The sequence below is a fragment of the Mauremys mutica genome, chromosome 1 (assembly GCF_020497125.1).
Source record: "Mauremys mutica isolate MM-2020 ecotype Southern chromosome 1, ASM2049712v1, whole genome shotgun sequence".
NCBI classification, from domain to species: Eukaryota; Metazoa; Chordata; order Testudines; family Geoemydidae; genus Mauremys; species Mauremys mutica.
In genome coordinates this window covers 25,219,016-25,246,397 of record NC_059072.1, presented here as the reverse complement: position 1 = coordinate 25,246,397, position 27,382 = coordinate 25,219,016, and the positions used below count along the sequence as shown (strand labels likewise).

General features: G+C 42.0%; 1 protein-coding gene across 2 annotated transcripts in view; it reads left to right on the top strand.

The window, feature by feature from the left end:
• The window catches only part of PTPN12 (protein tyrosine phosphatase non-receptor type 12), a 164,284-nt gene that overhangs the window by 80,846 nt on the left and 56,056 nt on the right, over nucleotides 1-27,382 (top strand). For both annotated transcript variants that reach the window (XM_044995073.1, XM_044995082.1), the window contains exons 3-9: nucleotides 6,068-6,144; nucleotides 8,193-8,288; nucleotides 9,576-9,614; nucleotides 10,556-10,627; nucleotides 11,959-12,018; nucleotides 21,264-21,406; nucleotides 25,532-25,598. In XM_044995073.1, the coding sequence (XP_044851008.1) occupies nucleotides 6,068-6,144; nucleotides 8,193-8,288; nucleotides 9,576-9,614; nucleotides 10,556-10,627; nucleotides 11,959-12,018; nucleotides 21,264-21,406; nucleotides 25,532-25,598 (554 nt within the window). The remainder of the gene's footprint in view (nucleotides 1-6,067; nucleotides 6,145-8,192; nucleotides 8,289-9,575; nucleotides 9,615-10,555; nucleotides 10,628-11,958; nucleotides 12,019-21,263; nucleotides 21,407-25,531; nucleotides 25,599-27,382) is intronic.

The window sequence follows — 27,382 nt, the reverse complement described above, 5'->3', positions numbered from 1 at the left end:
ACAGGATTTATTATTCAATATTGTATTAGTGGGAATGCCAAATAATAATGAAGCATCACAATCAAATGGAATGAACAATTGGCAAATAACATGGGTTACCTACAGATGTATTTGCTACATTCAGTTGAAGAATGTTAATATGTTTGTCTCTTTACTTGTGTTATATTGAAAGTGTCAACGAAGTGTACTAACTGTTACTGAGCAGGATTAGCTTATTTTTTTCCATAGCACCTAAAAAGAATTAACTTCCTGGTATCCCCTTAATAATCACAGTAATGACACTGCAATAGAATTCACTAACTTCGACTGTACTTCAAGACCTATAGCTTTCCTGAATCATAAAATATCCAAGCAACAAACTAGAAAGATTACTACGGTTTCTCAGTAGATGGAGAGAGCTGCTACATCCCTGGGCAAACTTTCATTAGTGTATCTGTCTCTAGAGAAAGAAGCTTCACAGTTGAAATTCTTAGCTTAAAATGTAAGCATTTATAGTTGTGTACTTATAAATAAACCACTTGAATATGATGGTTCTTATGGAGCAATATCAGCATATCCTCAGTCCCTAAGCAGAGCCGAATGTGTGCTTTAAAATTGTTCAGTAACCTAGAGTACTTAAAACAAAATACCTGGCTGTTATACTAATCTTGCACAATTGTTCATTCACAGCACTTTCTGGCCACCAAAGCTTTGTGACTGAATTACTTTATGCTGAAGGCTCAGTTGCTTATGGTTCATACAACAAATACTAAACCGTTCAAATACAGGAACATCTGAGTAGATGCCTGCTAAATATAAAAGGCAAGACAAGCTGAAAAAATATTCTGTTTTAGGTGTAAGCCAGAGATTTAGTGTTAATTAAAATGTTTCCATTGTTTCCCTTTGCCAATTTTTTGTTTTGGATAGAAACAACGTTGGTTGAATTTTTTGCTTTAAAAGCTTATGTGGGAATTCTACTTCTGATATATTGCATGCTAGTTTGGTACTCCACCGAGCATCTACTATATTATTGGTGTTTCTGGTTGAAATGCCCACGGCTAGCAATTTTTAAATAGGTTGTAGCAATCTGGAAGTCAGTTGGAATGCTCTATTGGAAACTGGGTAGGAAGAGGGAACCTGAGCCCTTGGGTATTTATCCCAGAGTTTGCTTGCAAAGACTTTTTCCTCCTACCTCTTAGTATATGCTTTTTCTGAAGACAAAATATGCTAAGAAACTGCCTAAATGCTGTCTCATCTAGTTTCTGTTGCATACTGTTCTCCCAGGCCACACTCAGTACCTCCTACTATAGTTCACATGATCAGCATCTGGTCTTCTCAACCAGCTGCATTTCCTTGTCCGTGTTTAGCACTCTGTGTTGGGAATGTGTTGCCATATATTCCTTTAAGAGGCAAATAATAACTTTGTTACTCCTAGTTTCCTAACAGCCAATGTCAGTTGTGACAGATATGGCAATTTCCTGCTATATCCACGAAAACCCTTTTTGAATTAAGTTTAAGTATCTTTGGAGTCCATTGTATTACATGCAAAGGTTATTGTGGGCCAGGATTCTATGTAATCTCTCTAGGGGAGAAATGTGAGGTGAACCCTTGGAAGTATTAAGAAATTCAAAGGACTGTAGTGAACCATGTTTGTCCCAGAAGTTGTTGTCTGGAACAAGTGTCAAGAGGTTTGATTTGGAGAAATCTCAAGATGAATGTAAATTCCCCACGTCCAGTAATGCAAAAACCCAGCCTTTTGAAGCTATGTCCTGAGGAGTGAGCCGTTGTCTACTGATTACCTGTTATTGGAGTCTCAAAATCAAAGGCCCAAGCTGTATAAAGGAAAAATGACCGTATATACTCATTCATTAGCCCATTTTTTTATGTCAACCCCCCCAAAATGGATAGGTAAAAATAGCAAAAACGGTATGACCCTTTCATAAGCCGAACCTATATTTCAGGGCTTGGAAAACTTTTGGCTCCCGGTATCAGAGTAAGCCACTGGCAGGTTGGGACGTTTTGTTTACCTGGAGCAGGGGTCGGCAATTTATGGCACATGTGCTAAAGATGACATGCGAGCCAATTTTTAATGACACACTGCTGCCTGACAGAGTCTCGAGGACACACAGCCAGTGAGGGGCAGAGCCCATGCCCCCCGAGAGAGAAGCCACCTCAGCGACCGCCCCGTGGGCTCCCGCGTCCCCTCACCCGGTGAGGAGCCCTGCCCAGGGGCGTGGAGGGGCCGCTCACCTGGGCTGCCTTGGTATAGCTGGCCATGGTGGATTGGTGGCGCGCCGCGGGAGCGGGTTCGCTGCAGGACCCAGTCCCGACTTCCAGCAGCAGCAAGCAGGGGTGGTGGAGGCGGAGGCGGGAGAGGCTGGTGGCGGCAGCAGCGCCGGCTGCTGAGCGTTCCCGGGAGGAGGCACCCGGCCACAGCCATGGATCGGTACCTGCTGTTCTTGAGCTGGGAGGAGTGGAGAGCCCCGCGGCGCTGAGTGCGTAGCAGGTGCGGGTGAGCAGGAATCGGTGGTGGCCAGGGAGCCCTGGGGCAAGGAGCTCACATACCGTGGGGTTATGCGCCGCCTGGGGTGGCTCTTCCAGGCACAGCCAGAGGAGACTCTCTTGCTGGGGAGCGCTAGTTGTGCTTGTGCGGTGCGCCGCAGGGCCCCGAGTGGGTGAGCGGGCTGGGGGCCACAGGAGTGGGGGGAGGGGCCCACTACACACACACACACACACACACTCCTGACTCTGGCACCCCCACACATGCCCTTAGCCCCCCGCCCTGACTCTTGCACCCCCCCTCACATACCCAGCCTCCCCACCCCCATGCACCTCCCACATCCTGACTCTTGCACCCCCCACATCCCCACCCTGAGCACCAAATGGGAGCTCCTGCACCCCTCTCCCCATTCCCACCTGCACCCCTCACAACAGATGGGAGCTGCCCAGGTAAGTGCCCCACACCCAAACCTCCTGCCTCAACCCTGAGCCCCCTCTCTCATTCTAGCTCCTGGCCAGACCCTTCTCCCCCAGCCCTGTGCTCGGTCCACTCCCACCCTTAGCTCACTGCAGAGAGAGGAAGAGAATGGGCCAGAACCAGGGAGAAGGTAGGTACCCACTGAATGTGGGCAGGGCCAGGACCCCAGACCGGCAGCGGGGTGAGCGGGTCCGGCAGCCAGGATCCCGGCTGGCAGGAGCCGGCGGATGGAACCCCTGAGTGGCAGTGGGCTGAGCCGCTCAGCCCACTGCCAGTCTGGGGTCCCAGCCGCCGGCCCTGCACAGCCCACTGCCAGTCTGGGGTTCTGGCTGCCGGACCCTTGCCAGCCGGGATCCCGGCCGCAGGCCCCACTCAGCCCACTGCCGGCCCAGGTGAACATAACCCCAGACCAGCAGCGGGCTGAGCAGGCCGGCAGTGTAAGATAAACATTTTAATTTAATTTTAAAAGAAGCTTTTTAAACATTTTGAAAACCTTGTTTATTTTACAATACAACACTAGTTTAGTTATATAATATATAGACTTATAGAGAGAGACCTTGTAAAAAACATTAAAATGTATTACCGGCACGCGAAACCTTAAATTAAAGTGAATAAATGAAGACTCGGCACACCGCTTCTGAAAAGTTGCCGACCCCTGACCTGGAGCATTGACAGGCATGGAGCCCCTCAGCTCCCTGTGGCCGCGGTTCACCGTTCCCAGCCAATGGGAGCTGCGGGAAGTGGCACCACTTCCCGCAGCTCCCATTGGCTGGGAACAGCAAACTGTGGCCACAGGGAGCTGAGGCGCTCCGTGCCTGCAGATGCTCCAGGTAAACAAAATGACAATGTATTAAATATTCAATGATTCCACAGAGTTTAAAATCATCAAATTTTGGTGTAGACCTGTTTATAAGCCAACCCCCGCTCTTTGTTGCGTTATTTATTACCAAAAAATATTCGGCTTATGACGAGTACATATGGTAATTTATTTTGGAGGAGGGTGGGATAGTTCTGAACTAAAGCTGTTATTAACTTGTAATCACAGAAGAAAACACTTTTTGTGGGGTTTGAAGGACTGACTCCTACCAGAGCCCCTGCTGTAGCTGGGGCGTGATCTCTGGTAAGCTTATTAGGATGTATGTGGTTCTTCCATTGTTTTTAATACATTTTCTGTGTAATGTTTTCACCTTAAAAATAAATGTGCTTGCTTATAAAGGGCTGTGTGGTAACTTATAACTGCTGGCAATTACAGTTGCTTGTAGCCTTTGACGAGAAAGCAAAGTGAAAATGCTGGCCTATTTAGGCAGTCTGGCTTGCTGGGAATATCACTGTATGAGGCAGGGAAAAACCCTAGTCAGGAGGGAGATGTGCTCAAATAAATGTGTTAGTCTCTAAGGTGCCACAAGTACTCCCCTTCTTTTTGCGGATACAGACTAACACGGCTGCTACTCTGAAACCTTCCCAAGAAACGTGATGGCTAATTAGCTGGGAACCTAGAGTAGGTGCCCTTGGTGGAATATAGAGGGGGAATGTAAATATAGTTGCCCTTAACTGTGACTGCAAAAGTCCTTTAAATCTAACCTAGACTATGTGAGACTTTAAGAATAGAGTATTGGACAGGACTCAGGAGACATGGGTTCTATTCCCAGCTGTGCCATTGATCTACTGGATGACCTTGGTCACTCTAGCTATTTCTTCCTCAGTTTCCCATCTGTAAAACTGGGTTAATGATGCTTTGAGATCTACAGAGGAAAAGTTCTATATAAAAGCTTGTATAGATATAAGTATTGTTATATTTAATATTGTAGTACATTTTTGCTTAATGTTGACAAATTGGAGTTACACCTCTATTCCGATATAACGCGGTCCTCGGGAGACCAAAAATCTCACTGCGTTATAGATGAGACTGCGTTATATCAAACTTGCTTTGCCCCCGTCCCCATTCCTTGTTCCCTGACCACCCCCTCCAGAGACCCCCTACCCAACCCCCCTGTCCCTTGACTGCTCTGACCCCTATCCACCCTTCCCCGCCCCCTGACAGGCACTCACCAGCAGCGGCGGGAAGCGGAGCAGCCTGGCCCCAGTCTGCTCCACCCTACCAGCTCCCAGCGACGGTGCTCCGCTTCCCACTGTCGGTGAGTGCGGAGAGGTTGGGGAAAGGATGCCCCCCGCACTCACCTGCGGCGGGAAGCGGAGCGACGCAGCCCCAGCCTGCTCCGCTTTCCTTGCTCCAGCCCCGTGTTGCTGAAGAGCGGCTGGGGAAAGGTCCTGCACTCACCTGCAGTGGGAAGCGGAGCGCCTCGGCTGGGAGCTGGCAGAGTAGAGCTGGCTGGGGCTGGGCTGCTCCGCTTCCCACTGCTGGTGAGTGCAGGGAGGTTGGGGAAAGGACGCCCTCCACACTCACCAGCGGCGGGAAGCGGAGCGACGCGGCCCCAGCCTGCTCCACTCTGCTACCTCCCAGCCGCGGCACTCTGCTTCCTGCCACAGGTGAGTGCAGGGAGGTTGGGGAAAGGATGCCCCCCCGTACTCACATGTGATGGGAAGCAGAGCGCTGTGGCTGGGAGCTGGCAGAGTGGAATGGGCTGGGGCTGGGCTGCTCCACTTCCGCTGCTGCTGGTGAGTACGGAGGGAATCCCTTCCCCCAAGCCCCCTCCTCGGAGCGACACAGCCGGGGCCGGGGCGAGGGAATCAGAGTGGGCTGCTCCCAGCCCCTCGCTAATCCCCCAGGCCACTCTGGCACTGCAGGGCCCCCAAAAGTGCCCTCCCACAGCTCCTGCCCCCCAGACCCTGTGTGGGGGGCCCCTGACTGCCCCTGAGACTCTCTGCCCCTTATCAAAGCAGAGCAGCGTGTCAGAGCTTTACCGTGTTGTATGTGAAACCACGTTCTAGAGGTGTATTAGGCAGTAGGTCCTTCCTGCCCTTTCCCACCTAAATTAGCTTATTCAGATATTGCTAATTTCATTGACTGACTAGTATCTGCTAGAAACTATTATGCATCTGAAGAAACGTTTTGTTTAATGGTTAATTTGCTGCATCAAGCAACACTTTTATTTATGTAATAGATATATCTTAACACATGCTGTTTTTCACTAAAAAACTATCTTCTTTTAGTTGACCACAGCCGAGTTAAACTGACTTTAAAAACACTCCCGCAAGATTCAGACTATATCAATGCAAATTTTATTAAGGTATGTATTAACATCTGACTACATTAAAATACCTTTGGAGCTTTGATTTCATAGAAATGCAATTTTAATCTCTCTAATATTTTACAAACCTTATGAAATAAGAACTCAAATCTTACTATAGAACATTTCCAGTTGGCATAATTTTATTTAATTTTCGAACATGTTGGTGTGTACTTTAAATGAGTTAATGTCTAATGTTACTTTATACTATACATTGTACTTTTATTTTAAAAAGTAAATTTAGTTCGGAATTGGCTAACCTATCACTATTTCAGTGCAGTAAAACTGCAGATCTGTCATTCTGTTGAGATATAGTTCCAGGTAACATTTATAAGAAAAACTTCTCACAGGAAAATGATAGGATATTTTAAGATTATGTATATACATCTTATTTTTTAATTTGCGTATTTATTATAGAATATCCAAGCACATATCAACATATCTCTACATCTCCATCCAGTGGTGAGCCTTTGCAAAGACTCACCGCTGCATGGAGATGGTAGGTATAGAATATTTATATACGGATCTTCTGATGTTTAGCAAATATTTGATCACTATTGGAGGAAGGGGGCTTATTTTAATACTATAAAAGTAGCATTCTTTTTGAAGACCTACTTTTCAGGTAGTAGAGTCATGGTAGGATGCTGTTACGCTTTGCCTTTTGCCTGTATGATCTGAAGTGACAATTCTTAAGTTTTCCTGGAACTCTGATCCACTTTTCTTCAGTGGGCATGCTTTTAATCTCTAATTCTTCCTTTTAAAATAAAAAAAAAAAGTTTCACCACTTAGACATAAATTTGATTTGAGAAATTTTTAACATATTTCAAAGTTCAGTCAAATTTTTATGTTCATTGTCTGGGAATATTTGCTTTTGACTTAAAAATAAAAATATTCTGACTAAAACCGTCTTGTATAACTTCTAAATTGAAAAATTGAGCTTTGAAATGTAACACTAGTTAAAAGAAGAAATGTAAACACTAGTAGTAGCAATCAAAAAATTATAATTGGGTTGCAAAATGAATTGGATAAATTCATGGAGATAGATCCATCAATGGTTACTAGCCGAGACGGTCAGGCATGCAACCCCATTCTCTGGGTGTCCCTAAGACTCAGTGCCAGATGCTGGGACTGGACCACAGAGGATGCTAGATCACTTGAAAATTGCCCTTTTCTTTTAATTGATTCTGAAGTATCTGGCGTTGGCTGCTATTGGAAGTGAGGATATTAGGCTAAATCGACCTTTGGTCTGACTCAGCATGGCCATTCTTATGTAAATAATTGTGCATGTTTTCCTAGAACTTTTTTTGGTGGCAAATTTAATATGAAGCATACTTACAGATTTAAATATAAAGGTTTTTTTCCTTCATTTTTTAACAAATCTTATAAAGCAAGGGAAATATTGCAGAATTGGAATTTCCATACAAACTTTCCTTTTTAAAAAAAAAATAGACTCCTTGGTCTTAATTTTTTTTATGCTGGGATAATAATATAAGAACTTAACAACTGTGAAATCCTGGTCCATTTGAAGCCAATAGGGGTCCATCTACACTGTAGCTGGGAGCATCTCACCCAGCCTGAGTAGATGGACATGTTCTAGCTCTCCTCCTTGAGCTAGCACATTAAAAATAGCAGGGTGGATGTTGCAGCACAAGAGAGCCACCTGAACTCAGACGTGTTGAGTTAGGTGGGCTTGTTATTGGGTGGCTAGCCTGTGCTGGAGTATCCACTCTGCTAGTTTGTGTGTCTGTGGCATGAGCGCATATCCATCTACTCTGGCCGGAAGGCAGCTCCCAGCTGCAGTGTAGACATACCCTTGTAAAATTCCCATTGTCTTACTCTCTTCTTTTACATCAAGTTAGCAGTTTGGAAGTGTGGTGGAGGCTATTTTTGCCATCTTTTGGATATGGAACAAAATGAGTTTGCGAAAGGAGGACACAGAAAAGAGATTCTAGATTTACATTTAAATTATGAAAGAGATTTTTTTTTATCCAATACAACCAGACTTCCTTGTGAACATTCAGCTGTTTCTCTCTTTTTTGCAATTTTAGGGAGTACATGGGCCACAAGCATATGTTGCTACCCAGGGACCATTAGCAAATACAGTAATAGATTTCTGGAGAATGATATGGGAGTACAATGTTGCAGTAAGTACCCTACTTCTCTTTTTAAACTTGTTACATACATACATGGTGATAAATATTGAGCAACTGTGAATGCATTTTCAGAGTCTATTGAAGCTGTTGGCACAAAGGAATATTTACAAAAATTGAGCAACTTGGACTTCTGCCAAAAATTCTACAGACTGGCTAAAATCGTAATGTCCTACAGTGTTAAAACAGAACTTGTTTTTTATAGTATGAATGAAAATTGTGGGAAAACATTACATTTAAATATTGCCAATAAAATTATATTATTGTATACAAATAGCTCAAATGCATCATTAATCATTTTCCTGGAATAGGGTTTACCACTTGTCAGTCCATACTAGACTAACTAATCGGTTTCAGAAATAATAGTTCAAACATTTAAAGAGAGAGAGAGAGAGAGAGACAGAGAGAGAGAGTGTGCTTAGAAGTAGTCTTTCTCTTAGAGTTCATGTAGTGATATAGTTTTGCACTGTTGTAATGAATTAAGTGGAAGTTTTAGTACTATGAAACTCATCTATTTTCTACTAATTCACGAGTCTTTCAGAAGGGTACAACTTTATCATTCATAAATTTTCATAACACAAGGAAATTTAAAATATTCTATTTTAATGTTTACCAATTAAAACAGTGATTTAGTGACTGGGGAAACTTGATATTACTCCATAGTACAATGAATAGTTTAACATTTAAAGATTTCCTATCTAGAGGTTTAAGGTAATACACACAACTCCATGAAAAATAGCAGTAAGTTACATTTTAAAATTTTGAATATTTCTTTAATTATGTATGATCAGTGTAAAAATCTGTCCTGGTTCTTTCCAGGCAATTTAATTAAGCCAACTATGGCTGTGGTTGCTTGCAAAGCATATAACCACATACATTGTGTATAAATGGCAAGGTCAATCACAACTTGTCAATCTATGTAAGAACTTAAGTATATAACTTTTATAGACTGACTTCTCTCGTTAATTTAAAAACATTGTGATGGCAATGAATACAAATAACTGATGGACGTAAGAAATTACTATTGCTATTTGAGTAGATTAGCTGTAAGTGATAAAAATTCAGACACTGTTTAGTATTTAAATTGTTAATATTAAAAGTACATCTGCATGTGTGCAATTCTTAATATGCATAACTTGTATTTTAGATTTTAACAGAGGTTTAAACACTCCAGTAATAGGCAGTCAGAGTCTGAGCACTTTCTCAGATGGCAAAGTTCTGAACTTTTGTGAAAGATGTTAAAATGTTAACTTCCTGTAGTTATATTTCTTCCTTTTTCAGATAATTGTAATGGCCTGTCGAGAGTTTGAAATGGGACGGGTATGTATGCTAAAAAGAGAAATATGAATAAATATTGCAGCCCCACTTGCTAGGACAATATTTTAATTATTGAGACTTTTTACGTAAAGTCAGTAACTACAAATATAGCTCAATTGCACTGAGTAAAAGAGCCGTTTATTCTTGTCATTTTTTATGGAGAGAGTTCACAAACCTACTTCAATGAGCTGAGTTGTGTCAATATGCAGAGAAAATCAGTGAATTTGGCCACTTTATCATTCTAGAAAGCAGCTGTTTTCTGGTAACTATACCACAGTGCTAGCCAGGTACAACCTGAATAGACTCCAAGCTAATATTTATTTTCAGTTATAAAAGGATCCCTATGAATTAAAATAAACTAATGGTAGCTGTACTGCTGGTCTTCTCACTGTGGAGATTACTGCCTAGTGCAGTTTTAGGCATAAAAAGGCCCATTCATCAAATAAGGAATCTTGATTTTGAGTCCATAAGAATCCCTTGTCAGATGAGGAAACAGGAAGGGCTGATTTTGCTCTGTCATGCTCCCTAGCTTAGTGAGTATTTTCCAGTGCCACAGGGAAACTCTGTGCAACCACTATTGCTAACCCTGTGCATTCACAAAAAATTTGAATCCGGCTCCAAAAGTTCATGAGGCTTTAAATAAATAAATCTCACTTTTACAAATCTCTTGCTTACATTTGTTGGTCTTCTGTTTTTTCAAGCCCTTAAGGTTTGTTTTCAAACTTTTCTCTACAATCATGAAGACTAAACTTATTTTTTTTTTGTTTTAAATGAAAGCTGAGATTCTTTCTCAATCACAGGACTCCAGAAGCTGGAGTTTTAAGAAACATCAAATATGAGACATGCGATAAAATTGCAAAAATTGGCAACACTTTTACTGTCAGTGACTTTCTTAAAGTACCAACTCTGGATTAAATTAGGGCTACACTTTTTTTTTTTAATAGAAAAAATGTGAGCGGTACTGGCCTTTGCATGGAGAAGAAAGTGTAACTTTTGGACCATTTCAGATTTCTTGTGTAAGTATAAAGTTTTTGTGAACTAATATTTTTAATGGACTTATTGCTGTACATTTTAAAGAGCTCTTCCTATTATCAGATGTACTCAGTAGTACAGACTCTGAATGCTTTTTTGTAATCATGTGTAAATTTTAATTCTAAACATGTAACATGTTTTAAAAATGCACCTTTCTCGTTGTGGGCAGAACAGGCTCTAGGTGGTTTCACTGTGGCTACTAATTCTCAGTTCTTTATTGAGCATCCTTAGTGACATAAGACACTGTCTTGCCTGGAGGACTTTAGTGTCTCACTTTATTCTATTCTATTTAGTAAAATGTATACTTACTTATTGTATGTCGTGGAAAACTCATCTTTCATATTTAGCAAATCACTGCAGAGAGGTGAATAACTTTTATAGCTGTCCACCTTAACATTAAAATATTTGTTTGAGTGCCAGCATTGTTTGTTTGACACTGCACAAGGCACAAATGGTCCCTGGCCTGAGCTTGTCATTTAAAATTAAAAAATGGATATTCGTATACTGGGAGACCAGAAAATGGTAACACTTTTTGTTTACTAAAAAAGGTGTGGGCATAGTAGTATGTTCAAGGGCCCTTCAACTGCAAACTCGCTTGAAATACCTTTTTATAGGGAAATCAGAGTGCATACTGGGATAAAGGTGGCATTTGTGGCATGGGTTGGCTGCCGTATAAGGCATCAGGAAAAGGAAGAAAATAAAAGGAGGTGAGGCTGCCATCACAGAGGGAGTGAAAAGGGTAAGGAGAGACGCAACAATATAAGCAGGGACTGAATTGTCCCCCATCTTGGAAAGGAAAATAACCTTAAATTTCATTCAGTAAATGATGGCGATTAATAGAGAGATTCAGATGGGGGAGAAACATGATCTGAGTGCATGGCAAGGAAGGATAAATTGAAGGAAGCAAGTTAGAAAATAAGAAGGCCAGAGAAAGTTAACTAAGGCATGGAGAAGCATTAGAGGTACAAGGAAGCATTTTGAAATATCCTAGAGAAAGAAGTGACAGAATTTGGTGACAGTTTAGTTTTATGGGGAAATTTCATTTCTAAATAGGGTAGCCTCTGGCCAAGATCTTAACTGATTTTTTTTAAACCCAAAATCTTTTCATTTTTTAAAAAACATGGTAAAACATGTTTACCTGTCTAGCTTCATGACAGATGAATAGCTTTTACACTGACTCTTCAGGTAAGTCTTAAATTGCCAAAAAGTGAATTATTTTTGTTCACATGACACTATAGAGAATAAAGTTGGGGTTTATATCTAATTTGTTGTATATTAAATTCCTATCCATTCACAGATGTTTCCTCTTATTTAGGAAGCTGAACAAGCAAGAACAGACTACTATATTAGAACGCTATTACTTGAATTTCAAAATGTAAGTAGTTAAAACATGAAAGGTTTCCCCACTCAGGACAGTTGCTCAAATAGACTATTGGTGTTTTACATTTTTGGTCTTAATCTGATATGATTCAACATCTGTTCAAAGATCTCAGATGGTATATAATCAAGGAAACTTGCAAAAAAAATCAAGTCGCTAATATTAAAGGAGCGAAAGCTTGGTTCTCTGCGTATGTACATTACCAAGATTTTGTAAGGGATATAAATAGTTCAGTTACAAGAAACAAAAGGCTCATGAAATGTCTTAATATACTATCTGTTTTTATGGTAGTGCTTTTGTGGTTAACCAAATCTGTGTTACGTTTTTCTGTAGCGTTTATTAACAATACAGGGCCAGATCTTCAGCTGGTATAATTTGTTGAGGTCCATGAAGCGCTACTATTTACACCAGCTGAATATCTGATCCACAAATTTTAATCTGAAGGGCCAAAGAAGCTTTTTTGATCCAGCCAATCTTTTTAATGCCTCTTAGTATGCGATCTGACTGTTTCCTTGACTATAACTTTGTGTCTGACAGACGTGTCTGACTGCCCACTCTACAGATTATTACTTATTAGCCTGAGAAAGTGCTTCCTGGTTTTTGTTTGAAATTTTCTTTTAATGCCCAGTTATACCCACTTGCCTTACTATCTCTGTTTTAATGTAAAAATGATGTTTTTCAGTCTAGCTTTGATACATAAAATTTTCATCTAGGCTTCAATATCTTGCTGACATGGCCTCTGAATGTTTGGGTTTTTTTGCTTCATCTAATAGATGCTTTTAGCTTTAGGTTAATGGGTGCTGACCTTCCTGATTCTGCTTGTCACTTTGTTTTTGTCAGTTGAAGTCCATAGGGATTTGGAGGATGCAGTCAAGGCTCAAAATGGAAATAAATGTTAGAAACAAAACAAACAAACAATCTGTGCTTGAAACACACTTTTTCTGCCATCAAAATTACTAACAAAGGTGGTGTTACTAAAATTGCACTTTCAAGATATAGTTCATTGGTTAGAATAAGAACCTTACGAGTAACATTCTCTGATATTTACTTATGATGAATGATCTGTGATAATACCAATTAATACTGATTTTTCATGTTAATTTGGAAGTTATGAATGTTAATCCTTAAGAATTGCGGTCACTTTTTTCTGAAATAAAACTAAGTTCTTCTTTCAGTGATGTCCCTCTGAATGCTCCACGTGTAGGTGCAGCTGCGCACCTTGGGCCTAGGATCAGAGATCTTCATCAGCAGTGCCCTTCAGACCACACGTGTACCTGGCCCCCCTTGCACTCTGCACAGGATGTGTATATGTAGTGCTGTGCAGTTCTACTGCCCACAGTTCCTTCTGTACTGCCTTCGATCTGTGACGGAATCCTCAGCAGAGTCTGCTTTTCCTATTCCCTTACTAGATAGTGCCTTACCCATTAGTGTAGTTACTTTCTTCTTTCTTAATTTTTTTGTGTTTTAATTTTACCTTCAGTTATTTCATAGCTTAGGTTTCCGTTTCCCCACTTCTTCCCACCCTTCCCAACTGGGAAGCTTTTTCCTTCACCCTTATGCCCAGATACTCCAGGTTTAAAAGGTACATTTCTTCCCAGTAACAGACAGCCACCCATAGTGCATTCGCTGTCTGGGAGAGGGACACATCCCACAGAAGTGTTCCCACTGCCTTGGCCTGAAACCCAGAGCCAGAAAAGACCGGACATTAGATTAAAACTTCTCTGTGACCAGCATCGGACTCTGGCCTGGACTCTTCCCCAGAGAGGCCCTCACGTTCTTCCAGGTTGTTTGCCAATCCTCGGTCCCCACATCCCCTGAAGAGAGAGCCTTCTCTTTCTCTCTTGGATGAAAAGAATTGGGCTCCCTTCTCACACTTTGAGGCATAGCCCACCAGAATATCGTCGCCTGCGAGGTCTGTTGCCTCAGCACATCTGATGGGACACAGCTCCAGGGCCCATCCAAGTACCTCTGGTACCAACTTGAAGAAACAGTCTTAGGATCCTAACCAGGCCAGACCTACAGCACCATTTCACAGCTCTGGGGAATGAAACAGGCCAACTTAAGGAATTTCGTCACCAGTGCTCTTTCCAACAGTGATTAAACCGTTGGCCCTGAGCAAGCCCATCGCACCATCAAAATCATCGGCACCATCAAAATCGTTGGCACTGGCCAAGTCTCTTGAGCAATCTACGGACACTTCAGGGGAATACACCCTTACTTCGACATCAAGTTATACACTGGCACTGATGATGCTTTTCCACCCTCCACAATTTAGATTCCCTAAAGACCTGCTGGTATCTGACACTCCTGGGTCTCTGCTCTTTTGATGTGACCTACCCTCTCTGGACTCAACGTCACTCCTTCCTTTCTCCTCTGAGGATGGCACCTACCTCCCCCAGCAATGAGGAGGAGGAAGAAGAGGAGTGTTCCATTACTCCCTCATTTACCAGGCAAATCATACCTCTTCATCCTCACTATCCACAATCCACATCTGGTCAACAGTCTTGGCATGGACCACTGTGGATACAGCCACATTTCACTTGCTCCACACTGGCCATATTGGGACACTTGGGCCATGTACAGGGAACAGTCAGGAACTCTCCCAGGGAGCAAAGCTGGAGACCTACACCTCTTCCTTCTCCATCACTCCTCTGGAGGTTGAACCCCCGCCAGTACCAATTGAAAAGGAGGAACAGGAGGAGGGGGCGCCATCATTTTCCTCCTCCTGATCCTCCTCCTCCTCCCCTGACAAGGCAATCATGCCTCCACCTCCTACATCTGCCGACGACTTCAGACGTTTTCAGGACTTATTCTGCAGACTTGAAGACTCCTGGCAGATTCCTTTGGAGAAGGTCAAGTACCAGCAGCATAAGCTGCTTGATACCCTCCACACCTCCTCCTTCCCCTCCTCCTCCAAGGTTGCACTTACGATCCATGAGGCTCTCAACCATGCAAAGCTGATCTGGCAGACCCTGGCTTCTATCCCTCTGACCTGCAAACATGCCAAAAAAAGTTCCAGAGAAGGATGTAGAATGAGAGGGCCGTCAATACCAATCCAATCCAGACAGATTGGAAATGCCCGGACTTATTTGGGCACAAAGTGTATTAATAATCCATGCTCCAATTTAGAATCTCCAGCTACGAAGCTCTTGTGGCTAAGTATAATCACCTAAATTCCTCTAAATTGGAGGAACTCTGCCATGACCTGTCAGAGGCCAAGAAAGAGCAGTTCCAGTCCTTAATATTGGAAGGACACCACCTAGCTCGTATAGCCTTGCAAGCCATGTTAGACTGTGCCGACACCACTGCCTGACGACCACAGCAGTCGTGATGGATGAGGCATGCATCCATGGCTCTACCTCTCAGGTTTTCCTAAGGAGGTACATACCACGGTAGAGGACTTACCTTTTGAGGGCCAGAAACTATTTTTGGAATGCGCGGACAATTCTCCTCATTCCCTATTAGACTCCCAAGCTACACTCTGATCTTGGCATTTACACATCAGCACCAAAGAGACAGCCAGGGAAATATCATCGCCCCCTGCAATCCCAACCACAGCAGTACACCCCTCAACAGCACTTTGACACCCAGCGCCAAAGACAAAGGCCTCCTACCAAAAGTAGACAGCCTGCTCATCAAGGGGCTATCTCTCACGTGCCCCCACCAACAGCAACAATTTTGAAGGTGTGGTCAAGGCCCCAAGAAGCCTCCCACTATTCCAGTCATCCCCACTGTCTTTGATGTTCCACTAGTTTGGTGAACAACTAGCTCTATTTTTCCCCCTCTTGAAGAATCATCACCTCACACAAGTGGGTTCTAGAGATAATCAAAGAAGGATACGCCACCCACTCCCTCCTTGTCCTTCAGGGACCCGTCTCACAATTCCATTATATGGGGAGAAATAAATCATGTTCTGCAATTGGGAGCCATAGAACTCGTCCCTTCCTGGCACATGGGACAGGATTTCTACTCCCACCATTTCCTGATCCAGAAGAAATCTGGAGACTGGCGAGCCATCGTGGACCATCGCAATCTAAACAAGTTCATCAAACTGCAATGCTTCAAAATGGTTACTCTCTCCAATATTATCACAGCACTGGTACAGGGGAACTGGTTCTTGGCCCTTATCCACAAAGACACATACTTTCATATTACAATACACCCTGCCCACAGGCAATTTCTCCAATTTGTCTTGGGAGACAGCCACTACTAACACAAAGTACTGCCTTTCAGACTGTACTCAACACCTCGGGTGTTCTCCAAGGTCCTTGCGGTAACCGCTGCCTATCTGAGGAAGCAAGGTGTCGTCATCTTTCCATACTTGGATGATTGTCTCCAAGGCCACATCTGAGACTGATGCTCTCTGAGCCTCCACATAACAATGGACCTGTTCACGAAGTTAGGTCTCCTTGTGAACCTAGAAAAGTCCACTTTAATGCTGGTACACAAGTGGGATTCATTGGCACACAGTTGGATGCCATACAAGCCAGAGCCTTTCTACCTTCTCACGGATTCTCAAGCGTAGTAGATCTGGTATCGAACGTACGAGTCTGCTCCCCGTTCTCTGCCTCCAACTTCTAGGCCACATGGCAATTCCACTTTCGTGGTCAGGCATGCAAATCTACACATGTGATGTCTTCAGCCTTGGCTCTGTACAGTGTATCTCCCCCACAAACACAGCCTCCACATCCTCTTATCCATGCCAATGAGAGTAGAGGGCTCACTATTTTGGTGGACACAGCCCAACAATGTTTGTGTCAGAGTTCCTTTCCTCCAATCACCACCAACCATGATCCTAACAACCGATGCCTCCCTAATCACACAGCGCAGGGCAGAGGGTCATTAACCGAAAACACCCTACACATCAATCTCCTAGAACTATGAGCATTCTGCAATGCCTGCCAACATTTCCTACCTCTTCTTCTCAAACATCATACTGTAAGTGATGACTGACAATCTCACCTGTGTATATTACATCAACCGGCAGGGTGGAGTGAGGTTCCACTCTTTTTGATCAGAGGCACTCAAACTGTGGAACTGGTGTATCCAACGCATCACCATTTCAGCAGCGTACTTCCCTGGACACCAAAACACCAGCATGGATGCACTGAGCAGTAGGTTCTCCCATGCTCACAAGCGGAAACTGAATATGCAAGCACTTCAGCCCATCTTCAATCGATGGGGAAACCCCATCATAGACCTCTTTGCCACACAGCACCATGCCTGCTTCCCTCAATTCTGTTCCAGAGGAGGACTGGGAAATGGATCTATAGGATGTGCATTCCTCATAATATAGGACATACTGCTCCTTTTATGCCTTTCCCTCCTTTCCCCTCCTATTCGGAGTATTTTGCAAGATATGGGAGGATCATGCTCATGTCATACTTATAGCTCCAACATGGCCACAACAGGTCTGGTATACTTAGCTCTTCTACATGATGGTGTGCCAATTGATCTCTTTCTCCATCCAATGCCACGGCTCCTTTTGCAGGACACAGGACACATCCTCCATCCCAAACACAGATGCTCCATCTCAAAGCCTGGCTCCTCCATGGTTCAGACACAGTCAAACTGATATGTTTAAATAGCAGGCATGACACAACTAAATGCACTTACATTTACAAATGGACAAGATTTCAATACTGGTGTGCCTCGCACCAAGTCGACGCAGCATATGCTGTGCTTCAACTTATCGTGGATTACATGCTACACCTTAAACAGAGTTATCCACCAGTTCCATCTGAGTATCCTTGGCAGCAGTCACTATTTTTCACTGCCACATAGACGATCACTCTGTCTTCACACATCTGCTCACAAAATATTTTCTGACTGATCACCAAAATCTTTATCCCCATGAGACCTGGGACCTCGTCCTCATCCTATGTTCTCTGGCTAGACCCCTATTTGAACCAATGGCAACATATTCTTACGTGCATCTGTGAATGAAAACTGCCTTCCTTGCAGCCATCACTTCAACCCGATGAGTCGGCAAAATTGCAGCCCTTATGGCATATCTACCATACATTCTTTTTCCACAAGAACAAAGTTACACTATGCTCACACCCATTTCTACCTTAGGTTCCAACATCTTTCTATGTCAACCAATATATGCACCTTCCTTACTTCTTTGCACAGCCTCACAGTAACCAACAGGAAGCCGCTTTCCACACCCTGGATGTGAGATGAGCATTGGCGTTTTACTTGTACAGGACTAAACCTTTCTGAAAATCACCACAATTATTCCTCTCCACCACCAAAAGATCTAGAGGCACAGCCTTATATGAACATCTTTCAAAGTGGATGTTGAAGTGTATACATTTTCATATGAACTCCACAATAGACAACCTCCTACTACAATCAGAGAATGTTCCAAACGTTTATTATCCACCTCAATACCATTTCTCAATAATCTCCCTGTTGCTGAAATTTGCAGAGCAGCCATGTGGGCACCAACAGACACTTTTGTCTGTCACTACACTATTATTCATGATGCCGCAGCAAATGCTCTCCTAGGACATACCATCCTATCATCGACAGTAAACGTCACTCCATAGCCCCAGCCTTCCAATTAGGGGCATTGCTTTCTAGTCACCTACAAGTGGCACACTCGTATGGACATCACTCGAAGAAGAGACAGTTACTCACAATGTGCAGTAAGTGAGGCTCTTCAAGATGTGCGTCCCTATGGGTGCTTCACTATCCACCCTCCTCCCCTTGGCTTCAGGGACCCCCCCCCCCCAAGAAAAATCCACCAGCTCTGTGGCAGAGAAGGAACCTGGGGGTGGTTGGACTGCAACACACTATATATATGTCCCACACATAGCCCTGGGAGAGGGGGCAGATACGCATGTGTGGTCTCACTGTCACTGCTGATGAAGATATCCAATCCCAGGTGCAGGAGGCGATGCTGCACCTAACAAGTGGAGCACCCATAGGAACAAACATTTCAAAGAAACTCCGTTAATGCACAGGGTGAGTAACCTTCTCTTGAACAAAATGTCTGACAGGAAGAGAATTTAATTATTGTAAAATGTTAAATTTCCAGAAATAGTTTGAGAATTCTTGTACACACTCACAGTAATTCTATGAAAAACAAAGGATTAAATAATGTTCAGAATTCAGAACTCGTCATGGTAACAAGTATTGGAAGTTGTTTGTCTTTTTTTGCTAAAGGAAATCCAGCTCACTTCCAAAGTAACTGTTTAAAAAAATGCAGGAGTTGATCCTTTCTGCAGAGTTATACCTCTTAAAAAGAGGGCTAATTTGTAGCTCAGAATAAAGAGTTGGGGGAGGGCCATTTATAGTCCTGTCAGGTGACTGGCAACAATGCAAATTTCATAAACATAATGATAACTAGCCTAAAACAATGTTGTTAAGGTAGGTAATTCCAGCCTGGGGTTTGTAGTGGCCACCACAGTTACTAAATGACTGTTACAAGCTACCGTCTTGTGTTTGGTCAGATTTTCTCACTTGAAGAGGCATTTCCTGTCCCTAAAAATAACTCAGATCTCAACCATTTCAGATAGGTTTTTTTTTTCTGAATAACAACTTACACAGAATAGTGTACAGTTGTATCAATTAATTTTGTTCTTCAAGCTACAGGAAGCCATGACAATCTACAAAACATCCTAAATTCTCTGATTTTAGTGATATCTTTTGACTACCTGCACTAAATATATTCAGAGTCCCTCTGAACCTATTGTGTTATATGTGTGATGAATTGTTCCTTACGATTGTTTTGGGTGCACACAGTGCATTGCTACATTTGAGGAATTTTTAAAGAAACGAAGAGCAGGCTATCGTTAACAATTAAATCTTATGGGGACTGGATAATTCAGGTTTATTGCTGATAATTTTTAGCTTGTGTCCAGGTTAGCATCCAACCGTGCAGACTTCATAGGTCAAAATCCCAGTTAAGTTCCTATAGGACAACTCTCCACTATATTACAATAACAAAAACAACACTAGTAACAAAAACAGTCACAATTTGCACTTTGTTTACCATCTGGGCAGTAAAGCCAAAGATAATAGGTTTAAAAATTGAATCGACTCCTCATCCATAGAGTTGGTCCCTCTAGAACAAAATAATTGAGACACATTGACAGGTTATTTTGAGGAAGCTTGATAGCTGTACTTAACCTGCTCTGTCAATAAAGGGTTTTTTTCCTAGTCATGAGCATCTAATTCCTCTTTTTCAAAAAATCAATTAGTTACACTAATTAAGCACTCTTCATTATTAGATATAAACTTTCCTTTTTATCTCATGATGGTACATACAGTTCAGCAAAGGATGAAAATTGGTATCTGCAGTCTGTAGATGAGCTTGAACAAATGATATGAAAACTTCTTTCTCATCTACTTCTGTGAAATGCTCATTGGAACATCCTATGCACTACCTTTTTGCAATTTTTCCTGAAGTCCACTAGTTTGGTTCTGTTCTAAAAAGTTCTTATCAAAAGCATACGTTTACAAGTTATTTTTCTGCCAGTCCTGCAAACTCTTCCTGGGATCTGAATGTCACTCTGGATCTAGCGTTCTTTGCACATCTACACAGTTCATAAAGGTTTTGCAGACCGAATTAGGTCCTTATTGACATATATGCAAGCATGTTGTCTTCAGTGGGGTTACACAGGTGTAAACAATTAGAATTTAATATGTTCAGTTAATGATGTACAAGACAGAATCTCTCTCTCTCTCTCTCAGCTATGTTCCTTTTGTAGGTCCAACCAAAGTAAAAATATGAAGTCTGCACATCTGAGTTGTCTGTCTTTTCCTGAAGCCCCCCTTTTTCAACCTCCTCTATGGGCTTAAATCAGTGGTTTTCAACCTGAAGTCCACAGACCCCTGGGATACTGCAGACTGCACCTCCCTTCATAATTTTTTAGGGGGTTTCAAATGAAAAAAAAGGTTGAAAACCACTGGCTTAAACAAGCTTGTTAGTGAACACTTACTTTTTACTTAATATAATTTAAGATTACAAGTTTTACTTTATACAAAAAATACTGGGGTCCATGGTGGTTGTAATAAAATTGAATATCTTGATTTCCATATCAACCCCAATGCAAAATCTGTTTCACCCACTTGTGCTGTCCTTGCTCAATCTTACTTCACTTTGGCTAAATGCAGAATCTGTTGTCTTTGCAGTGGAAGTCTTTTGATCTGGAAAATAAATCATGCAGACAATGATCATACATTTATACAAAATTCTTCAATGTGTGTTTCATTTAAAAAAATTTTCGTAGGAAACTCGTAGGGTATATCAGTTTCATTACGTGAACTGGCCTGACCACGATGTACCTTCATCTTTTGATTCTATTCTGGACATGATCAGCTTAATGAGAGAATACCAGGAGCATGAAGATGTGCCTATTTGTATACACTGCAGGTACCAAATATATTTCTTAATATTTTTTTAAAGTAGTATGTTCAGTACAAGACTTACATGTATTAATTTAATTTTGAAAAGTTACTTTTCTAGCTCATTGTCAGAAAGAACCTTTCTTCTTGAAGTGCTTGCTCACGTTGATTCCATTCTAAGTGCGCACATGTGCCCATGTGCATGGCCGTTGGAGATTTTTGCCTTGGTGTTATCCGTAGGGTCAGCTATAGCGCCATCTTGAGTGTCGTGCCCATGCGTTGGTATATTAGGTGCCGCCGGCCCTACGCCTTCTTGGTTCCTTCTTACCGCCCATAGTGGTTAGTCAGAGTGCCTATCCCTTGCCTCTCAAGAGCCAATGATTCTTCTACTTCAGTCTTTGAGCCTTAAAGCCGTTTCGTAAGTCAACACAATTGTTCGTTGCGGTGGCAGACAGGATGAAAGGTTGCCCAGTGTCAGCACAGAGGATTTCGTCCTAGATCACGGCCTGCATCCATTACTGCTATGACCTGGCAAAGGTGGCTCCACTGGCGACCATGACTGCACATTCGACTAGAGCTCAGGCTTCATCGGCAGCCTTCCTGGCCCAGGTGCCAATTCAGGATATCTGTAGGGCCGCTACCTGGTCATCTATCCATACACTTTTGTCTCATTATGCGTTCACTGAGCAAACCTGAGACAATGTTGGCTTTGGCAGAGCAGTGTTGCAAGACGTATGATCGTGAACTCTGAGCCCGCCACCAGGGATACTGCTTGTGAGTCGCCTAGAATTAAATAGACACGAGCAAGCACTCGAAGAAGAAAAAACGGTTACCTATCTTTCATAACTCTTGTTGTTTGAGATGTGTTGCTCATGTCCATTCCATTACCCACCCTCCTGCCTCTGTTGGAGTTGCCAGCAAGAAGGAACTGAGAGGGCGTTGGGCAAGCGGCGCCTAATATACTGACCCATAGGCACAGCACTCAAGAGGGCGCCGTAGCCTACCCTACGGATACCGCTAAAGCAAAAATCTTCGGCCGCGCATATGGGTGCGCGCACACCTAGAACGGAATGGACACAAGCAATGCATCTTGAACAATAGTTACGAAAGGTAGGTAACCGTTTTTTTTTTCTACACAGCTTCATGGATTATGTGTACTTTAACATGTGGCCCAAAGGCTAACTGTACACTTGTAATGTCTTAAAATGCAGCCCAGGGCTGCCCTCTCCTCTTCAGGTGAAGGACTGAGGACAAAGCAGAGGAATCTGTTTCTAAGGACATTTCAGAGCTAGAAGGGTGAAGTATTAGATTGTCTTATGCACAAGATGCCTAATGGGTCTTTCATCACTAAATTCTATAAATATGGGAAATTGATCTGCAGGTTTTCATTACCGGTATACTTAACAAATATACAACTTCTGTTCCTATATCAAGGAAGATGAAAGTGCTAAGAAATAACAGGCCTGTATGCATTTGTTAACTTATATACATCCATATGCAAATCAAGTGCAGTCATTGGATTTCTGGCAAGCTACTAGTGCAGACATCAAAAGTCTCACAAAAGCACGCACCTTGGCAATTGTTTTAATGAAATAAGGGCTAAAACTACATTTCCAATTTAGACTAAACCACAGAACTTGTTATAGACTGAATTTTGCTTCATGATAGCATTGCAAAAACAAAAATACAGCCAAAGAGAGAAATATATAGCAGTATAGTCATGAAAATGATAGAAATATTAGCTGAGTACAAAAACCATATTTAGAATGTGCCTATACACACTGCTACCCTGCTATAACGCGACCCGATATAACACAGCTTCACATATAGCACAGTAGCAGCGGGGCTCCGCCGGCGATTTAAAGGGCCTGAGTCTCCCCGTGGCCAGTGCCCCAGGCTCTTTAAATCACCGCTGCAGCCCTGCCACCGGTACCCTGATATAACGGCGTTTCACTTATAACACGGTAGGGATTTTTGGCTCCCCACGACGGTGTTATATTGAGGTAGCGGTGTATTTTCATAACACGCTATAGATTAGGACCAACAAACACTGCTGTGCCGTTAATTCTCAAATTATTTATTTGCTTAGCCACTGCATTAATATATAAAATAAACACCCAATGCAAATGTCAAATCTGTTTGTATATTAAATAAGATTTACTGTTCTTAAATTCCAGAGGGTTTCTTTCCTTGTTGATGAGCCTACTGTATTCTCCATTTAGAACATCTATTAATTCTAATATTTCTAGGCTGCTCTGACGAATGATGTCTGAATCTATAGCAGGATTAAGTATAATAAAAAATTGAGGCTTATGCAATTGTCTCTTTTTTCCTTAAAAGCCTTAATGCCAAAGTAGCAATGACTATACTAGAAAAAGCAAAGATAAAATCAACTTTCCAAACATTTGAACGTCCCAAAAGGGTGTGGAAATTTCCTTTCCCCTGGAAAAAAAAAAACCCAGAACAAAACTGTAGCCTTTCATCATAGCCCAGAGCAGCACTCTAGCTGCTGTTGCAGAACCTCCAGGGGGACTTGAGCATCTATTTTGTTGACCCACAAAATTTAAACTATTCTTGCAACGTGTGTTTAAATAGCTACCAAGTTATGATTATATTAAACCTATACGATTTGGATTTCCCTTTTAATACTGTATTCATTTTAATGAAAAAGCTACTAAAAGCCACAGTAACAAGCTCTACTACTTTTTTACTTTAAAACTTCTGTCAGTGGTCATTACCCTATAATAAATTTGTGTATGCTTTTTTTTCTCTCTCAAATATGAATTCCAATCACCTTTTTCATAGGTTGGAAGAGAATTGACCCTGAATATAGATATGACCTTTGATTAGTCAACACTAATAACTTCACTATAAATGTAACTATTTCTGCAAGTAACTATTTGAACATGCCTTTGGTTGTGATCAGTGTTAATGAGTGATTATACATCAAAAATTATATAGGAAAGGTTAAGTCTGTAAATCTTTTAGGGATGCTTTGTGGTTTTAAAGTGTGGTTCTACTCTGAAAAGTTGACTATGGAAAGAACATATCCTTTTACTCAACAGATGTGCTATTTTTGTGTATTCAGTCGTATCAGCTGACATTAGTGACAGAGTTTTTACTGTTTTTTAGTCCTATTTAGTGCTAAGAAAAGTTAAATGGATTTTACTACTTGAGCATCAACAGAATTGTTAACTAAGCCCGGGCCTACCTTGGGGGGGGGGGAAGGGGAGAGGAATCGATCTAATATAAGCAACTTCAGTTACGAGAATAGTGTAGCTGAAGTCGACGTATCTTAGATTGACTTACCTCGCGTTCTCACGGTGCAGGGTCAACTGCCGCTGCTCCCCCCGTCGACTCTGCTTCTGCCTCTCGGCAGTGGTGGAGTTCTAGAGTCGACGGCACAGCGATTGGGGATCGATTTATCGCATCTACACTAGACGCGATAAATCAGTCCTCGATAGATCGATCACTACCTGCCAATCCGGCGGGTAGTGAACACCTGCCCTTAGTTTCAACCAGTTGCACCTATGTACACTTATAGAAGATAATGGAGATTCACAGGCACTGAGGGATAGGTTATCCTGCAGAAACTTATTAGTTATGGGAAGAAAGTTATCAAAGATTAGGTTTTGAGCTGATAGTGTAAAGTAAGTCTCTTTACTTGTAAACTGGACACATTTGCTTCAGAAATCATTTGAGACAGAATAAATGTGGAAATCTGATTCCATTTTTCATCACTTTTAAAAGGAGAACTACACTTTAAAGATGGTCATTTATATAAATTGAGGAGCAACCCATATTGTGTTTTACCAGGTTGTCAAGAAAATGAAAACTTTACATTTTACACTTCTATTGTCTCTTCCTCTGTAGTATATAGAATAGGCAAAAATGCTTCAACACACTTTAATAAAGCATTTCTTCACCTCTGAAATGCTGATGCCTGTTGGCTATGAAAACACATATACTTTACATTAAATACATTAAGAGCTGGCTGACAAAAGGTATTTGAGGACTGATATATTTTTAAGTAGGTAGTGATATTTTTATCTTGATTCTGTAAATATGAAAATATTACGTCTCTAGAACTTACACGAGTTAATTTAAATCATTGTCAAAAGAACTATCGAGTAACTGTTGCTTATGTCCCTAGTGCAGGGTGTGGAAGAACGGGAGCCATCTGTGCCATAGATTATACATGGAATTTGCTAAAAGCTGGGGTAAGGAAGATTTATAGGAATATAACTTATTGTAGAATTAAGTCACTTTATACCAGTGATTAAAATTAAGCTTCTAACTTGCTGAGGAGTAACAAATTCAGAAATATTAAATGTTAAAATTTTTAAAGTACAGTAACTCCTCACTTAAAGTTGTCCTGATTAACGTTGTTGCGTTGTTACGTTGCTGATCAATTAGAGAACATGCTCGTTTAAAGTTGCGCAATGCTCCCTTTATAATGTTGTTTGGCAGCCACCTGCTTTGTCCACTGCTTGCAGAAACAGCAGCCCATTAGAGCTAGCTGGTGAGGGTTTGGAACTCGGGTGGACAGGTGGCAGCCCCCTCTCAGCTTCCCTAAGTTCCCTGTGCGGCAGCCTCCCAGCAGGCTATCATTTGCTGGGCAGTTCCCTCCCCCCACTGCTGTGTGCTGCTCCTGCCCTATGCCTTGGAGCTGCTCCTGGGAACCTCCTGCTTGCTGTGCCGGAGGGGGAAGAGTGATAATGTCAGCATGTCCTTCTTGCCCCCCGCTCCTTTACCCCATCTCCATAGAGCTGGGAGGGGACATGACTGGGCTTAAGATGGAGGGAGCTTGCTCACAGCAGCTTCTGTCTCAACTTGCTGATCTACTTTAAAAGGCAGTGTACTTAGAGTGGGGTCAGCGTACTTAAAGGGGCAATGTGTGTTTCTTTCTCTCTCACATACGTGTGTCTCTTTCTCTTTCTGCCATGCTGTCTTCCCTCCCTCCATTCATGCTGCCTTGTAGAGTGTTGTCAACGTAGCCGCACAATGTGTTAATCCTTGAGGGCTCAGCCAGTGCTAGTTCATCATTTAGCAGTAAGGCATTCCCTGGGAAATACCCCACCCTCTTCCACCCTCTGGCTTCACCACCTCAAGCAAGCTTCACAATTGTCATTGCTGTGTACAGTATTAAATTGTTTGTTTAAAACTTATTCTATTGATCGATTGTCTTTTGTCTGGTGACAAAAAATGTCCCTGGAACCTAACCTCTTCTCTCTCTCCTCCTCCTCCCCCCCCCCCCAATTAATTCTTATGGGGAAATTGGATTCACTTAGCATCGTTTTGCTTAAAGTAGCATTTTTCAGGAACATAACTACAATGTTAAGCTAGGAGTTACTGTATACTAAAAATTGGCTTTAAGTTACTTACGGAAGCACTTTCCTATATCAACAAAACAAAACAAAACCTACCCAGTCTCAGAATGGAAGCATCTCAAGGTAAAACATCAAACTGTAAATTTAAGTAGTACATAGTTCTGAGTATATTGACCTGAATGCTGATCTGAAGTGCTGATTTTCAAATGATTTCCAAAGGTCAATTTTTCAACATCTATAAATATACTGCAAACTCATTGTTTCTTCTGAGAGGATTTCTTATAGCATCTTAGACTTTCTGCATTTGAAATTTCAAATGCAATCTGCTCTTATATTTCACTTTGTGGTTTTTAGATTCATCATGAAGCAAAGAGACATGCTGATGGGTTGCCATAATGTCAGTGTGTCAGACATTATTGCTTCTACCAAGTCTGTCTCACTTTCGGAATTAATCTTAAAAATATTTGTGTGATCTGCACTACCAGTGAAACCGTTATAAATACCAGTTCTGAGAGAACTGTTGCTCTAAATTACTTTCATAAGATTCACTTACATGGAGGGAATGGGTCAGCTTTCTATAAAAAGCAGTAAGGCATCCTGTAGTGGTAACTTTAAAAATTGGTCTGACACATTTTAAATCACTATGCTGACAATATACTGTATTGATTTTTATA